Source organism: Marmota marmota, unplaced genomic scaffold (genome assembly GCF_001458135.2).
Source record: "Marmota marmota marmota unplaced genomic scaffold, marMar, whole genome shotgun sequence".
Lineage (NCBI taxonomy): Eukaryota > Metazoa > Chordata > Mammalia > Rodentia > Sciuridae > Marmota > Marmota marmota.
Window position 1 is genome coordinate 22292118 of NW_026000240.1, and position 18087 is coordinate 22310204.

Here is an 18087-nt window from a genome sequence, read left to right on the forward strand (position 1 = left end):
ACATATCCTGTGGTTTTATTTTTCTCTAATCGTTCTTCTTTCTCATGTTTACATTACATATTTACTATTTTTTTATATTTCTTTTTTAGTTGAAGTTGGACACAATACCTTTATTTGTTTTTATGTGGTGCTGAGGATTGAACCCAGCGCCTCACGCTTGCTAGAAGAGCTCGCTACCACTGAGCCACAATGCCAGCCCACATATTTACTATTGATCTATCTTCAAGTATTGACTTTCTTTTGTTATCTCCATTCTGCTATTGAGCCCATTCTGTGAGTTTTTAATTTTTATCATATAAGTATTTATTTATTTTTGGTGGTGCTGGGGATTGGGCTTGTGCCCAGCCCTAATTTTTAAATATTATGTTAAAAGACTGGGTCTTATGTAAATCTTACGAAAAATGCTAATGTTTCTTTCATCAGGCAGTTATTGGGTTCAGACTTAGTTCTGATCAGCCTTCTATGCATTATGCATTCAGCAGTACTTGTGTTTCCTAAATCTTGGTAGTACTTTTCAGATTTGCCTTGGATATATGCACAGCCTAGTGACTCAGGCAGTTGTCTGGCCCTTAGTTTTGTTCTTAATGTCTTTGGTATACTGTTCAGAACTACATCCATGCAACATGCAAGTACAGCTTCCATGTGAGCCTAGGAGTTTGTTTACAACTTTCTATGATGTTTTTCCCAAGCTCATCTCTCTCTGAGATTTCCATATATATATATATATTTTTTTTTTTTTTTTTGGTCCTGGGTATTGAACCCAGGGTCTCAAGCATGCTAGGCAAGAACACTACCACTGGGCTACATCACCACATATTTAAATTTTTTATTTTGAGATAGGGTCTCTCTAAATTGCTCAGGCTGATCTTAAACTTGGGATTCTCCTGCCTCAGCCTCCAGAGTAGCTGGGATTACAGGTGTTTGTGCAACTACTATTTTTTTTTTTAATTCCCTGAGTCTCACTTTTGGTCTTTAGCCTGAAATTTGGATCTTTTGTTACCTCATTTTTCTGGATGCATCTGAGGCAACAGGGGCCCAGAGAGATAAAGAAAGCCACAGGGGTTTACCTCCTGGTCTCAGGACTGCCTTCTCTGATTAGGAAGGAAGTTTTCCCTTCCTCAGTGTGTAGATGCTTGTTGAATCCTACTGATAACCACTATTACTGCTGCAGCCACACTTCAGGCCAGCCTGGGTGTGAAAGTAGGGAGTCTTGGAGGAAAAAGAGAAAAAGGCAGAGGGGGATCACTATGTTCCCTCTGAGTGTTGGGGGTTCCCCTTCTGGTTCTATGAGTTCAAACAACAGAGCTTTGCCTGGAACCCAATTTAGTTTTTAGAGTACTAGTTCAGGGGAAGTCAGAAAAATGGGAAATTCCCTTCCAGTCTAATAGTACTAAAAAGAAGTGTATGTGTATGTCGGGGGTGGGGGTGAGGTTCTGGGGACCAAACTCAGTCCTCCTTTGTGCTATTGGTACACAAGTTCTTGTCTAGTTCCCCAGTGCACCTGCTACTAAATACTATTTAAGAGTCCAAGAAGCTGCCTGTATATTCTCTAGGGTTATATTTGTACATAGTAGAAGAAACAGGATGGAGTACACTTTTACTCATTATAATCTGAACTGGAACTCAGTTCTTTTTAAATTTGTTTTTTAACCTTTTAGAAGTCTGACTTTTGTCTTATTATAAAATACCTTCATTGTAGAAAACTTGAAAAATAAAAGTAAGATAAAAGAAGATGAAATCTCTATAAACTCATGAACTACTGCTATTTTGGTGTTACCATATAGTCTTTTTAATTTCCTACATGTATTTTTTTTCTGCTTTTTTGGGGGAGGTGCTTGGGATCAAATCTAGGGCCTTACACATGCTAAGTCTACACTCTACCCCTGGTTTTCACCCCCAGCCCCTCAGTTTTAACAATAAAAATTAACTAGATAAATAATGTTAATTATTTTAACCAGTAGTTCCAACGCCCAGTTACTGTCGACTCAATCTCATTATTTTTAATTAAATTTTCTCTTTTCTTAAATAGGTAAAAAACCTTTATCCTCGAGTTGGCTGGGTTGAAATTGATCCTGACATTCTCTGGACTCAATTTGTTGCTGTAATAAAAGATGCTATCAAAGGTAATAGGATTAATAAAAATAACAATGGCCTCTATGGTATATTTTGATTGTAATAAGAGTTTTCCTCAGGGATTTTATTAAGAGTTTTCTGAGGATTCTGTAGAATTTGTTGTTATAATATACATGTAGTATTTTATTAGGGGTCACAGTTTCCCTATATTTTTGGGGGGTGATTTGTGGTTCACAGCAAACCACTTCAATAAGGAAAAGTAACAGCAACCATGTCCCCCCATTTGTCTGTTCAGCTGTAATTTAAATGAATGTTTATCTTCTTTCATCCTGCTTGTACCTAGGACTGACTTGATTTCCTGATGCTTATAGAATACTATTGGGTTATAAACAGTTACCATGTACTGAGTTCACAACTGTTCAAAACTTACTTCATTGTAAAGTAAGTTTTCCTTCTGTGGTCAGTTGATGTGGTCTTCTAACCACAGCCATGGACTAAAAATCTTAGCTCTTTAAGAGTGTTATTAGGGCTAGGGATATAGCTCAGTTGGTAGAGTGCTTGCCTCCCATGCACAAGGCCCTGGGTTCAATCTCCAGCACAAAAAGAAAAAAATAAAGAAAAATGTTTTCAGTGCAACTGTGTTCAGTAACATTGCAGAAGATGACTTATAGATTATAGAAAGTATTTTATGTCATTTTTCAAGCCTGAATTGCTTCTCCCCCTTATTTTAATTTGTAATATTTCAAAACTTATTAAAAAGTTGCAAGAATAAGGAATGGGAAGCTAGCTCATAGTAGTAGAGCATGGTAGAGCATGCATGAGGCCCTGAGTTTCTTCCCCAGCACAGTAAAGAAACAAACAAACAAAAAACGTTTCAACAATAATAGAACAAACATTGGTATACCCTTCTCCCAGATTTAAACAATTCTCCACGAATATTTTTTCCTGAAATATTTGAGGGTTATTTGTGGTGTAATCTGTCACATCTAAACACTGTAGCATCATCTCCAAAGAAAAGCCATGTCCTCATGTGTATGCACAGTGCAGTTATCACACTTAGGAAATTAGTAAATACCTTACTACAGTATTTAACAATATTTAGCATTCATAGTGTCCTCTAGTATTTAGTCTTCAGTATTCTCTTATCTCAGTAAAAAAATAATAATAACTTTTTCTTTGTCTAGATTGCAAAGATGAGGCTTTGCAAATAGCTGTTAGTCTGGTTAGTCTACTTTAATCTATAGCAGGTTCTTTATGACATCGACAGTTTCAAAAGCACAGGCGAAGCCTGGCACAATGGTGCGCTCCTGTAATCCTAGCAGCTTGGGAGGCTGAGGAAGGAGGATCTTGAGTTCAAAGCCAGCCTCAACAAAAGTGAGGCACAAAGCAACTCAGTGAGACCCTGTCTCTAGATAAAATACAAAATAGGGCTGAGGATGTGAGGATGTGACTCTGGTCGAGTGCCCCTGAGTTCAATCCTCAGTATTCAAAAAAGAAAGCAAGCAAGCACAGGCCAGTTTAGCAAGCTGCCCCTCATTTGGGGGTTGTCTTATTATTTTCTCATCATGAGATTCAGGTTGAATATTTTTGTAAGGAATACTATGTATGGTGTGATAATTTTCCTCAGAGCTCAAATTGAAGTTGGCCAAAATTTTCCCAGTGGGGTAAACTGATGTTTTAAAAGAAAGTTACAGGTGCATACTTGTATCCTAGTGACTCTAGAGGCTGAGACTGAAGGATCGCAAGTTTGAGGCCAGCCTTGGCAATTTAATGGAGCCCTAAGCAACTTAGTGAGACCCTGTCTCAAAATAAAAAAACAAAAAGGGCTGGGGTGTGGCTCAGTGGTAAAAGCTCCTCTGGGTTCAATCCCTGGTTCAAAAAAAATTATAAAAATCACTTGGTATTACTATATTTTAGGAAATTTGGATTTTAAAAACATGTTTTTATTTACATCCTTAATTTCTATTTGTATTGAAAACATATTCTCAGCTTTAATAATTATTTACCTTTATCTCCATCAATCATCTTATGTTGTGATTGATCACCACCTAGGTTAAATTTCAATTTTTTAGTGTTATCAGGAAGAAGAACATACTACCTGAGTTACTTTGAATACATTTTTCTTTTTCTAACGTTTAAAGCTATTTTGTTAGGCTATGTCTTTTTCCTTTTAAATTAAAAAAAAAAAAAAACTACAAAATCATCCAGGTAGTGCTTTATTTATTAGTTCTAATTGTTTCGTTAAAATGCTAAGCCCAGTTGGGCATGGCCACACATATGCCTGTAATCCTAGAACTCCCTCCCCCACAAAGTGCTAAACCCAAGAGTTTTCCTTAAAGATTATATTGAATAATTTATTTTCCATACAGTAATATGGTCAAGTAAACATCACTGGCTTTTAAACATGTGTTTCACTGGTCTTCACCTGCAGCTGCAGGAGCACAGACGAACCAGATTGTTGGTCTTGGTATATCCACACAGAGAGCGACTTTCATTACGTGGAACAGGTGAGTGCTTTGTGTGATAAGCACTGTATTGTGGGTTCCTGCTTCAGTGCTTAAGCAGCTGCAAAACCTGTTTGGGGTATTTTGGTGAATTGAGATGAGCTTACTTTCTGGCTTGCAGGCTACTCACTTGGTCTTGGGCTTTACTTATGTAAAATAACAATAAAGAGCTTCTTGTCATGAAATTCTCCTCCTCTTTTTGGATGTTAACTTCCAAAGGAGTGGATTGAAGATCTAAAAAATTATGTTATTCCTAGAGAGAGTCAGGGAATTTAACAATCTTTTGTTGTTGTTATTGTTCTGGGGATTGAACCCAGGGGCACATAACTACTGAGCCACATTCCTCCCCAGCCGTTTTTATTTTTCATTTTGAAACAGGGTCTCCTTTAAGTTACTTAGGGCCTTGCTAAGTTGCTGAGGCTGGCTCAAACTTGCAGTCCTGCCTCAGTGTCCCAAGTTGCTGGGGTTATAGCCATGCACCACCGCACCTGGCAACCCAGAAAATTCCAATATTGTGCTTATAGTTTAAATTTTCAGACTACTCCTAATTTACTATGTAGGTACCAAGCATCCGAGGCATATGCAGATTAGACATAATTATGGTATTTAATAGCAGCCATAGTGTGAACACCTATGATACTCCAAGTTTCATTATCTTTATAACAAACCTGTTATTTAGGTATTGTGTCTGTTTTTACAGAGACAGAAACTGAAACTCAAAGAAATAAGGAGATTGTTCAAAATTACTCAGTAAATAGAGCCAAGATTCCAAATTATCTTTTTGGGTTTTTTGTCTTATTTTATTTTTGCAGTGCTGGAGATGTAACCCACGGCTTCATGCTTGCTAGCCAAGTACTCTAACATCAAGCCAAGCCTCTAGCCCAGCATGTGTTCTTTTTTGGGGGGCAGAGGTTTGGGTACCAGGGATTGAACCAAGGAGCCCTTAACCACTGAGCCACATCCCCAGCCCTTTTTGATTTTTATTTTGCAACAGGGTCTCATTAAGTTGTCCAAGTCCTCCCTGAATTGCTGAGCTGGCCTTGAATTTGGGATCCTCTTGCCTCAGCCACTGAAGTTGCTGGGATTACAGTTGTACGCCACTGTGCCCAGCCAGTGTGAGTTTTTTTTAAGGGAGAAAAAAAACCCAACCCTGTAAAATTTGTCTTTATTACAAAGCACTAGACTCCAAAGTGTATGTTGAACTTGGGCCTTGGGAAATATAAGTAGGAGGAGGAAAATACCTGCGAATCTGAAAAATATAATTGGGGTGAATTCATACAAACTTACTGCTCCAGCAGTACTGAGGATTGGATCCAGGGGTGCTCTACCACTGAGCTATACCCCTGACCCATTTTATTTTTTATTTTGAGACAGCGTCTTGCTAATTTGCTAAGGCTGATCTTGAATTTGGGATCCTACAGCCTCAGCTTCCTGAGTAGCTGGGATTACAGGTGGGAGTACAGGGCAGCACCTAGCTAGGACATGGTTTCTGATTTAGTGTTAGGCAAGAGGAAGAAATTTGAATTTAGCAATATTTCTGGCCTTGATATTTTGGAGAGTGTGATAAAAATCACAGAGAATACAAGAAGAGGGCTGGGGTTGTGTCTCAGAGGTAGAGCGCTTGCCTAGCATGTGTGAGTCACTGGGTTCGATCCTTACCACCACATAAAAATAAAGATATTATATCCACCTATAATTAAAAAAATAAATAAATAAATATATATTTTTTAAAAAGAGGAGGCTGGGGATATAGCTCAGTTGGTAGAGTGTTTGTCTCGCAAGCGCAAGGCCCTGGGTTCAATCCCCAGCACAAAAAAAAGAGAGAGAGAGAGAGAGAACACAAGAAGAGGAACAGGTTGGGTTTGGGGAGAGTAGGTTAAAGAGAAGATGATAAAGTGTTTGGTTTTGGATGTCTGAATGTGGAGATATGCTGGAGGTGTCTGGAACATTGGCGTCTTTAGGGTGAGGCACAGCAGATCTCCATATAGGTACTTTCTGTTTCGAGGCACGGTGTGTCTGAGGTTGATACCTTCATCTGCAGTCCCCCTGTGCCTGCCCTCCAGTGCCTTGAATATGGTGAGTCTTTAATAGTAATATATCATCAGATGAAGTGATGAATGAATTCAAGTTATCTGTGTAGATTTAATCAATGGCACTGTGGAAGTTTAGGGACAGGAAGTTCTTTCTTGTGGAAACTGTTCCATGGCATGCAGATGTTTGGCTGCTTTCCTGGTCTCTGTGAGATGCCAGTAAGCACCCCCACTCCCATCCTATTGTAACAACCACATGCAAAATCATGCTCAATTGAGAACTGCTGGTGCATATGAAGTCTAGACAAGTGGATTTATCTGGTAGGATTATTTGGAGAGAAGAGAAGCAGGCTGAGGATTTGGACTATGACCCCTTCCTCCAGAATCAAAAGGAAATCAGGAAAGAAAAAGCTGGCAAAGCAGGATCAAAGCCAGGCTGAGAAGGGGATGATAAGGTCATGGAGGCAAGAGAGTGTTTCCAGGAAGGGAGCTGTTTGGAAGTGTCACATTTGGTTGGATTTGGTGATAAGGTCATGGGCCCCCAAGAGTGCTTTCGTCAGGATCTGGTACCTCTCATTCAAGATAGGAGTTTTAGGAATACACTTGTTGGGCAGCAGTAGGACCATACCTTGTTTTTAGAAAAGATATAAGAATCAGATTCCAAGCAGTCTGCTTCCCTTATTGGTATTGCTATTTTTCTTTGTAGAGGGAACAAGTTTTCTTCCTAGATCAATTATGGGAGTTTCTTTTCTTGGCTTTTTTTTTTTTTCTTTTTTGAAATATTTGTATTCTTCTGTGAGTTTTAGAAACACTCTTTGCTTGTAGAAAACTGTAATGCAGATTTTTTTTAAGATAGATGCAAGGCCCCTTTCTTCTTTACCCTAAAATAATGGAGGCTTATTCTGCTCATTGGGCCTGAGTGAGCCGCTGTGGTGCATGATGCTGGCAGGTTCCAGAAGCTTGAAGTACGCCTTGTTCCTCTGTGGGAAGGGAGACAGACCAGACCCTCTGGAACAATCTATTGTTTGCTCCAGTCCAGCCAGTGCCCCTCCTCCCCCCTCGTTGTTTGCCTTTTTCCTATGAGCAGGATATATCCCTGTCCTCATGGCCATACAAGCACTGTTTTCCATATGCTTGCTATCAGGAAGTATAAAACTTAGAACTTTCTTACTGTTTTTCTCCTTGTTTTTTTCCCCCTGTAAGAGACCAGGAAACTCAATGTTGTTAATTTTTTTTTTTTCAGTCCTTGAGTTTTCTTCATATTCTTTGGATTTAACTTCTTTTTTTTTTTCCTTCAATATAATCAGTGGTGTGTTTAGCTGACTTTCTAAAATAACTCCAAATATATCACCTCTGTTTTGATTTTTTAAAAATTTCTTTTGTTTTACAAAATCACTAGCTATTTGTTTCTTGTGTCGCTGTGTCTCTCAGGGAGACTTCTGCCAACTAACCTCAGATCAGGGTGTGTGCCAATCAGTAACATAAACTGCGTGAGTCGTGCCAGTGAGCGGGGAACCCTCCGTAACTGTTGGGAGGTTCCCAGGGAGTGACTCGCTGTGGTGCTGCTGAACTGAATACAAAGCTGAGTAGGAGTGCCAGCCCCCAAGTAAGTCTCCTTACTCAAGTTTTATTCCATGATCTTGCCACATGAAATATGTCTTTCATTGTAGCATTTAATATTTATGTTAATGGCTCTTGCCACTTATTTATGACACAAAATATATAAGAGCCACAGAATGGTATAACGTGTTGGAAGGGCTTAAGACAGTTTCATTATAACATTGCCATTTATGCTCTTCTTTTTTTCTCCTTTTATTGTTGGTAGAAATAGAATTAAGCCAAGTCAGTGCTATGTGAATGTTGGAATATGTGCTACCCCTTGAGGTCAGTTTTCTAGATTGTCTTGTACTGTGATCTGAATTGGCAATATCGCTTCCACGTTTTGATTTCCCCCACTTTGCTCTTCAGCACACTAGCCTGCCAGTCCCTAACACTGCTTCATGATGACTGAAAAAATAACAGCACTTTTTTTCAAGAATATTCACCTTCCTGTTGGGCATGCCTATAATTGCAGCAACTTGGGAGGCTGAGGCAGGAGGATCACAAGTTCAAAGCCAGTGTCAGCAACTCAGTAAGGCCCTAAGCAACTTAGTGAGATCCTATCTCAAAATTAAAAAAAATAATAAAAAGGACTGGGGATGTGGCTCAGTGGTTAAATGCCCCTGGATTCAATCCCCAGTACCAAGGCAGGGAAAAAAAAAATGTTCACCTTCTTAGTTAATTCCTAAGCAACCTTCTGAGCTCAGTTCCACAGTCACTTTTCAAAGAAGCCTTTCTTGACCCCCAGTCCAGGAATGGTCTCTCTGTTAAATATATTTATGGCACCTTGAACTTCTACTCCATGACATTTATTCTTGTCCTATGTAAGCAATTGAGTGATTCTTTGTTTGAATTTCCTGGTAAAAAGTATGTTCATCAGGGCAAAGATGCATTGTCTCTGTTCACAGCTCTGTCCCCAGAAACAGACAAAGATTGCCTTATAAATATTGGCTGAAATCATTGAGGATATGACCATAAATGTGGACTGCTTAAGTAGAGTGGGGAATGGCAGCCTTGGAAAGTGACACAGGAGGGGACCTGAAGAGGGTAGCAAGCCAGCCCGAGTTTAATGTTGAAGGTTAGTAGATGCTGTGCTGGGGGTGTGGCTCAGTGGTAGAGCATGTGCAGTCACTGCTGGCACACAGGTTTGTGGGAACCAGTGGCTGATTTGTAGGATCCTTAATAGGAGAAAGGAGTTTTTCACTACTTCTTTCTTTATTTTCCACTATTGGGGATTAAACCTAGGGGTACACCATCACTGAGCTATATCCCCAGCCCTTTTTATTTTTTTATTTTGAGACAGCATCTCATTAAGTTGTCCAGGCTGGCCTTAAACTTGGAATCTTTCCCTTATGCCTCAGCCTCCCCAGTACCTGGTGTTATAGGTGTGTGTCATTATGCCCAGATTCTTCTATATTTTTTTAGTGCTGTACTCTTATTGTGGTATTGACCCAGGATTTGCTGAATTTCTGGGGTTTTTCTTTTCTTTTTTAAATATATTTTTTTAGTTGTAGATGGACACAATACCTTTATTTTGTTTATTTTTATTTGGTGCTGGGATCGAACCCAGTGCCTCATGCATGCTTGGTACGCACTCTACCACTGAGCCACAACCCTGGCCCAGGGGTTTTTATTTTCTTAATGTTTAAATTTTTTTTGCAGGGCTGGGAGCTAACCCAAGGCCTCACACATGCTAGGCAAGTACCTTACTACTGAGCTACGTCCCCTGCCTTTTCTGTTTGCAAATAGGATCTCACTGTGTCGCCCAGGCTGTCTTCTAACTTGCATTCCTTCTGCTTCAGTCTCCCAAGAAACTGGTATTAAGGAGCATGGCACCATGCCCGGTTTGAATTTCTGTTTATTGGAGAAATTTTGGTAAGCGTATTAGGTTCCTGAAGGCTAGGCCAAATCCTACAATTGAAAGGTAAAGAAATAGGCTCAGGTGATATTTTAGATCCTCTGAGGTCAGAAGTTTTTATCTGATTATATGTATCAGGGTAAGTACAAGGACGGGAAAAGGCATTGGCTTTGTATCTTGCTTTTAAAGAAGCCGTTGGGCATGGCAGCACAAGCTTCTTATCCCAGCTATTCAGGAGGCTGAAGCAGGAGGGTTGCAAGTTCAAGACCAACCTGTGCAACTTAGTGAGATCCTGTCTCAAAAAATAAAAAGGGCTGGGGGTGAGGGGCTGGAGTTGTGTGGCTCAGTGGTAGAGCACTTGCCTAGCGTGTGTGAATCACTGGGTTCGAGTCTCAGCACCACATATAAATAAATGATAAAGATCCATTAACAACTAAAAAAAAAAAAATTTAAAAAAAGGGCTTCGGATGTAGCTTAGTGGTACAGTGTTCATGTGCAAGGTCCTAGGTTCAATCCTTAGAGAGAAAGAGAGAAATATGTGGAACAAGTTTTCAAAGGCCTTTTCGTTTGTTGTTTTGGGGTGTGCACACATTGTAGTATTTCAAAAAGATTATCTTTGGGGATGGAATCTGATCTAAAATTTCACAATGTATGTCATATTATTGTGATGCAGTGTGTTTAGTTTAAAAAATCAAAGAGAAGCTGTTCAGAAAGCCCCATATAATTAAATCATGCTTTGAAATTATATTTTAGCTTCTAATTTTGTTTTCTTTCATGGCAGATCTTTAGTATAGTCTCTGATGTTTACAGAGTCTCAAAACTTTGTTTCCTTCTTTTTTAGGAAAACAGGAAATCATTTTCACAACTTTATTAGTTGGCAAGACCTAAGAGCAATTGAACTTGTAAAATCCTGGAATAATTCTCTTATAATGAAGGTAATCTTTTCCTTAGATCTTATGTGATTTGGATGTTATTGTTTTTTCCTATAACTACCTCTTAACTGTAGACTTAATTACATAACTTCCTTCGTTTGTTGCTTTAGGATATTAAGAGTACACAAACAATTCCCCAAACCAGTAAAGTTTAATAATAGTCACCCAAAATTATATATGGTAGACTTAAGTACTTAATAGTTGCACCTTGGGAAGTCTTGAGGAGGTTGGGGGGACCACACTTTTACCTGTTAGTGGGAATTTGTGTTTGTATCCTTGAGAAATGGAAAAGACACAGACTAGATAGAATGAAATATCCAAATTTCATCATTGTTGTAATAAAGTGAAGAATGGATACTGAGATAATAGCTGGCAGCCTGCCACAAACTCTTCACTTTATGCCTGGAAGTAGTAGGCCATCAGTCAGTGACAGTGCTATCGCTGGTGGTGGCAGCAGCAACAGCATCAACACTAGCTGTAATTGTGTTATTTCTCTGAAATCTCCCTCCCTCCTCACTGTGAGATTACTGAGTCAAAGGGTCAGGTGTTTTCCACCTCCTCAAACGTGGTCCAACCTTCGGTGTTTGATGTTCCAATTAATATTCCATATTGATAAAATAATCAATTTCTAATGCCTCATGATCAAATGCCTTCTCAGCTACTATGCTGGCACCAGACAGTGCATATATTGTGTGTATATATGTGTGTATATATATTTTACATATATTTAAATGCATCTTGTCATAATAATTTGTGAGACTGAATATTGAGAGTTTCTGTGTATAGGAAAGAAATGGTAGTTAAAGGAGTTGAAAGTGATTTTAAGGAAATATCTTGAATCCTGAAATGTATAATTTAAAATAAAATCATTTAGGGCTGAGGATGCAGCTTAGTTGTAGAGTGTCTTCCCTAATATTTTGTAAAGCCCTGAGTTCCATTCTGGCACTGCAAAAAATTAAATAAGTAAATACATAAATTTTACTTTGTAATTTTATGGCTTAATGTATAATTTTTTTTGGATACTGGGGATTGATGAACCATTAGTTTTTTTAATATTTATTTTTTAGTTGGACACAATATCTTTATTTTATTTATTTATTTTTATGTGGTGCTGAGGATTGAACCCAGGGCCTCCCACGTGCTAGGTGAGTGCTCTGCCACTGAGCCACAACCCCAGCCCCTGAACCAGTAGTTTTTAATAGTCCACTAAGGGTCTGGAATCATGAGAGTGCTTTCCTAGCACAGGCGGGACCCGGGTTCGATCCTCAGCACCACATAAAAATAAAGGCATTGTGTTGTGTCCATCTACACCTAAAAAATAAATATTAAAAAAAAAAGTTGAATAGTCCACCAAATATTCCTTAAGTTAAGAGAGATATTTGAAACTTTTATTCCTTTGAAAATTAGTTGTGACCACAAAAACATTTTACTTCTACAGTATGAACTCCAGATGTCAAATTTTGATGTAAAACTAAGACCTCATGCGTAACACTGAGCATTAAAAGCGCTGAATCTACCTGAAACTGAACATGTGCTTGATGAAAGTTTTGGTTCTTCTTAGTGGAAAATGCACCAAAAAGCATACTGGCACAGTTGAGCCTGCCCTGTTGCAGGCGTGTCCTAGCTGTGGAGGAACCCCTCCCTGCTGTCACTCTTCCTAGGGCTCATGGTTTTGGGATTCAGGCTGTGGGAGCTGTTTCTACTGCATTTGTCAGAGCTGGCACCATGGTCGTTAGTTTGGCCATCGCTAGCCCAAGGAATAGGAAGTAATTGAGACATGGAGTCATCTCCTCAGCCATGTCTTCCTCCAGCCTGCTCAGCCACCCAGGCCTTCTCTCATTGTTCTTAGTGATCACTGCGTCTTCTCTGCCCTAGCATAAAATCCCAACTACTCAACACAGTTTGGCCCTGTCCACTTTGCAGACCCCTTTGTCCATCTTTGCCCGTCTGCTTTTGTTCTTGTAGCTCTTTTTTTTTTTTTTTGTACTGAGGATTGAACACAGGAGCACTCAACTACTGAGCCATATCCCCAGCCTTTTTTTGTATTTTATTTAGAGACAGGGTCTCACTGAGTAGCTTAGGGCTTTGCCAAGTTGCTGAGGCTGGCTTTGAACTTGTGATCCTCCTACCTCAGCCTCCCAAGCCTCTAGGATTACAGGTGCATACTGTTCATGTAGTTCTCCAGTCCTTTCTCACCTTGAGTTCTCCCATCATGATTGGATGACTGGATCCTTCTCGTGATTAGGGACCCACCCATGTGTCAGCCCCTCTGGGAACCCTTCCCTGCCCTTGTGAAGAGCCCTCTCTACCCTAGTCTTTCACATTTCCCTTTGTTTCTTGCACCAAACTTATTAAATTTCAGAATGTCTCCTCCAACATTTATCAGTTCCTTGTGGTGACGTGTTATTTTTAAAATATTTTTTAAGTTGTAATTGGACACAATACCTTTATTTTATTTGTTTATATTTGGAGCTGAGGATCAAACCCAGGGCCTCCCATGTGCTAGGTGAGCACTGTACTGCTGAGCCACAACCCCAGCCCTGTGACATGCGTCTTTTAAATTGAAATTTTAATTAACGTAATCATAGATTCAGATGTTGTTATAAGAAAAATTGCAGAAGTCCCTTATATACTGTGTAGTTTCTCCTAATGATAACATTTTTCTAAACTATAGTACGTCACAGTCTGGATATTAACATGAATATCATCCATAGATCTTATTTAGATTTCTCCAGTTTTACTTGTACTCATTTGTGTGCCTATGTTACATTCTATATAGTTTTCCATCTGTGCAGGTTCCAGGTATCTGCTGCTGTATTAAAATACTGAACAGCCTGGGCCTGGCCTATAATTCCAATGACTCAAAAGACTGAGGCAGGAAGACTATAAGTTTAACACCAGCCGCAGCAATTTAGCAAGACCTGTCACAAACTAGAAAAATAAAAAGGCCTGGGATGTGGCTCAGTGATAAATTGTACCTGCTTTCAATTCCTGGTACACACACTCACAAAAAGATACTGAACATATCCATCACTACAATGATCTCTCTTTTTTTTTCCCCCTCAAGGTACTAGGGATTGAACCCAGGGCATTTAACCACTGGGCCACATCCCCAGCATGTTTTTATTTTTTTATTTTGAGACAGGGTCTCTTTGAGTTGCTTAGGGACTCAGCCTCCAGTGATGGGACTATAGACATGCACCACTGTGCATGGCTATAATGATCTCTCTCTCTCTTTAAAAAATAATTTAACCTTTATTTATTTATTTTTTATGTGGTGCTGAGGATTGAACCCAGTGCCTCACCCGTACTAGGCAAGTGCTCCACCACTGAGCTACAACCCCAGCCCCTACAATGATCTCTTATGTTGCCTTTTAATTAACTGTGATCTACCTCTTCTCTCCATACTCCACACTCTCTCCCATCGTTATCTCTTGGCAACCACTAATCAGTCCTCTATTTAAAAAATGTTTTTATTTAAAAATGTTCTATACATGGGATCATACTTTTTTTCTGATATTACCTTTGGGATTGGCTTTTTCCACTTAGTATTGTTCCCTGGAGATCCGTACAAGTTGGTGTATTAGCAACTCTTTTTTTTTCATTGCTGGAATGTATTCAGTGGTACAGATGTGCCACAGTTTATCTAACCACTCACCTGTTGAAGGACATCTGTGCTAACTCCAGTTTTTACCTATTGTAAATAAAGCTGTTATGAGCATTCTTTGTATAGAACTTCATGTAAATAAAACCACATCCCAAAGCACTACTGGTGAGTTATCTGGTACTTGTGTGTTTTATTTTTTAAGAAACTGCCAAACCTGTTTCCAAGAATGATTTTATTATTTATATTACCACCAGTAATTCATGAGTTTTAAGACACATTTTTTTTTTCTGGTACTGGGAATCGAACCCAGGGATGCTTTACCACTAAACTATATTCCCAGCCCTTTTTATTTTTATTTATTTATTTATTTATTTAAAGAGAGAGTGAGAGAAAGAGAGAATTTTCAATATTTTTTAGTTCTCGGCGGACACAACATCCCTGTTTGTATGTGGTGCTGAGGATCGAACCCGGGCCGCACGCATGCCAGGCGAGCGCGCCACCGCTTGAGCCACATCCCCAGCCCCAATATAATAACTTCGGGGCTGGCAGTGTAGCTCAGTAGCAGAGCACCTGCCTGGCACGAATGGTGTCCTGGTTTCGATCACTAGCACCACAGATGATGATAATATTTTTTTTTATTTTTGTTTTTTTAAGAGAGAGTGGGAGAGAGAGAGAGAGAGAGAGAATTTTTTAATATTTATTTTTTAGTTCTCGGCGGACATAACATCTTTGTTTGTACGTGGTGCTGAGGATCGAACCCGGGCCGCACGCATGCCAGGCGGGCACGCTACCGATTGAGCCACATCCCCAGCCCTTATTTTTTTATTTTGAGAAAGAATCTTGCTAAGTTGCTTAGGACCTTGCTAAATTGCTGAGGCTGATCATGGACTTGTGATCCTCCTGCCTTAGTCTCCTGAGTCACTGGTATTACAGGTTTATGCCACTGGTATATGCCACTGCGCCTGGCCATTATTTTCATATTTTAACACATTTGAAATTGGGATACATATCTTTGTGGCACATTAAATAATTATTCATTTTACATTCTGTCTTCTTAGGTTATCTAACTTGTTGGTTTGAATACTTACTTGTCTCTCTTCTCACAAGAATAGCAGTTTTCACAGGGCAGAGATTCTGGCTGTCTCATTTTTTTTTTTTTTCAAGGCCTAACACAGTCCACGTATATAGAATAGAGGGCCCCCAACAATTACTTGTTAGATGTAAATGAAGTTGTTCATTGTTCAGGTGTTGACTCAAAGTACAGGTGCTGGAGCTCTTAATACTTTGTATCCACACCCCCAATGAGTCAGCATTTTTAACAGAAGATCCTCAAAGTATCCTAAATCCAATTTTTAATAATAAGGTACATTGTGGCCAGGCTGGGGTGCACTCCTGTAATCCCAGCTACTTTGGAGGCTGAGATGGTAAGTTCAAGGCCAGCCTGGGCAACTTTCACAACCTTGTCTCAGAATAAAAAAATTTTAAAAAGAACTGGGGGTGTAGCTCAGTGGTGGAGCCTAGCATGAGTGATGCCCTGGATTCCATTCAGGATGCTTATGAATGAAGAACTTAAGTTTGAATCATTTCTTAAAATATAGCAAAAGGAATATAGGCCGTCACTTTAAGTACTTTAAATACTTTTTAAGCTTTTAATAAGTTCTTAGATCATTAGGTAAGAATAGATAGTATTAAATCAAATCATAAACATCTAAGTATTAATTATTTAAAATATAGGGAAATTTGGGGCTGGGGATATAGCTCAGTTGGTAGAGTGCTTGCCTCACAAGCACAAGGCCCTGGTTTCAATCCCCAGCACCACATACACACACATTAAAAAAAAAATTGGCAAATCTTACTGTATGTTAATTGTACCTCAATAAAATTGACACAGAAATTGATGTTAAAAAAAGTATATAGGGAAATTTCCTTCTGAGTTAATAATAACTTGATTTCTAATAAAAAAAAGAGGAAGAGCTACTAGGAGTTCATTCTTACTGATGAGATTCGGGTTTCTTAGGGTTTTGATTTATAGAGGCAACCTGAAGCTGAAATACAAGATAATGGATATTGTAAAAATATATGGAATAAGAGCCTTCAAAATCAAAGATTGGTCAAGAGTTTTATGTAGATTGTGTTACAATTTGAATAGCAGTGAATTAACTAAACAGATAGACCTCAAACAAAATTTAAGTTTACCTAAGCCTAATGAAATAAGAACTCTACCAATACAGCCTCTTCCCTAGACTCTATTCCTTCACTTCCATACTAAAACTAAATAGAAAGGTAAAAAGAGTTGTAGGCTTTTGTATGTTGTGGTTTTTTTTGTTAGTTATAGTTGGACACAATATATTTATTTTATTTATTTTTTTTTATGTGGTGCTGAAGTTCGAACCCAGGGCCTCAAACATGCTAGGCAAGCACTTTACCGCTGAGCCACAACCCCAGCCCCTTATGTGGGTTTTTCTTATTTATTGATTTATTTAGCTATTTAGTTATTAAAGATGGGGTCTCATGGGCTGGAGTTGTGGCTCAGCAGTAGAGCGCTCACCTTGCTCGTGCGAGGCCCCTGGGTTCAATCCTCAGCACTACATAAAAATAAATAAATAAAATAAAGGTATTTTGTCCAACTACAACTAAAAAGTAAATATTAAAAAAAAAAAGATGGGGTCTCACTATGTTGCCCACGCTGACCTCAAACTCCTGGGCTCAAGTATTCCTCCTGTCTCAGCCTCCCATGTGGCTGGGATTAAAGGCCTGAGCCACCAAGCCAAGCTCTGTTCTAGATTTTCTTAAGTGCTGAGAACAACTTCCTAAGTAGTTCAATGACTTGTTTGTTATTGGGTTTGTTAGCATATGTATAAATTGATAAGGAAGCATCAAATACCTTCAGTGGGTTTTCTTAAACTCCTTTCTTTTCAATAGTTCCTGCACAGTTCCTGCCGAGTGCTGCACTTCTTCACTAGAAGTAAGCGACTCCTAGCAGCCAGTCGGTTCACCTTCACCACCCAGCAGGCTTCTTTGCGATTGGCCTGGATTTTACAGAACCTGACAGAGGTAGGGAAAAGGTTTTGTGTGTAGAAATGTGAGAAAGACCAGGGAAGGGAAAATCCAAGAAATAAAACTAGTAATTCAATTATTTGAGGGAATATGAAGCCCCACCACTATTGGAATGGAAGATAAGTCATATTTACTTGATTTGGTTTTTAAAACCTTTTTGTTGTGTACACATGTAGAAAGGTGGACAAAGCACAGGTTTACACAGGGTGATATTTAGTAGAGCAACGACTGTGTGGCACCACCTGGATCAAGAACTGTACCACTTGGGCTGGGGATGTGGCTCAAGCGGTAGCGCGCTCGCCTGGCATGCGTGCGGCCCGGGTTCGATCCTCAGCACCACATACAAACAAAGATGTTGTGTCCGCCGAAAACTAAAAAAATAAATAAATAAATATTTAAAAAAAAAAAATTTTAAAAAAAAAAAAAA

The 18087-nt window shown here is 39.1% G+C and overlaps 1 protein-coding gene across 1 annotated transcript in view; it reads left to right on the forward strand.

The window, feature by feature from the left end:
• The first annotated feature begins 623 nt into the window (after positions 1 to 623).
• Positions 624 to 18087, forward strand: part of Gk5 (glycerol kinase 5) — a 62109-nt gene continuing 44645 nt past the window's right edge. Inside the window, exons 1-5 of the mRNA XM_015486750.2 lie at positions 624 to 629; positions 2030 to 2123; positions 4505 to 4580; positions 10906 to 10999; positions 17526 to 17657. Of these exons, the coding sequence (XP_015342236.1) occupies positions 624 to 629; positions 2030 to 2123; positions 4505 to 4580; positions 10906 to 10999; positions 17526 to 17657 (402 nt within the window). The remainder of the gene's footprint in view (positions 630 to 2029; positions 2124 to 4504; positions 4581 to 10905; positions 11000 to 17525; positions 17658 to 18087) is intronic.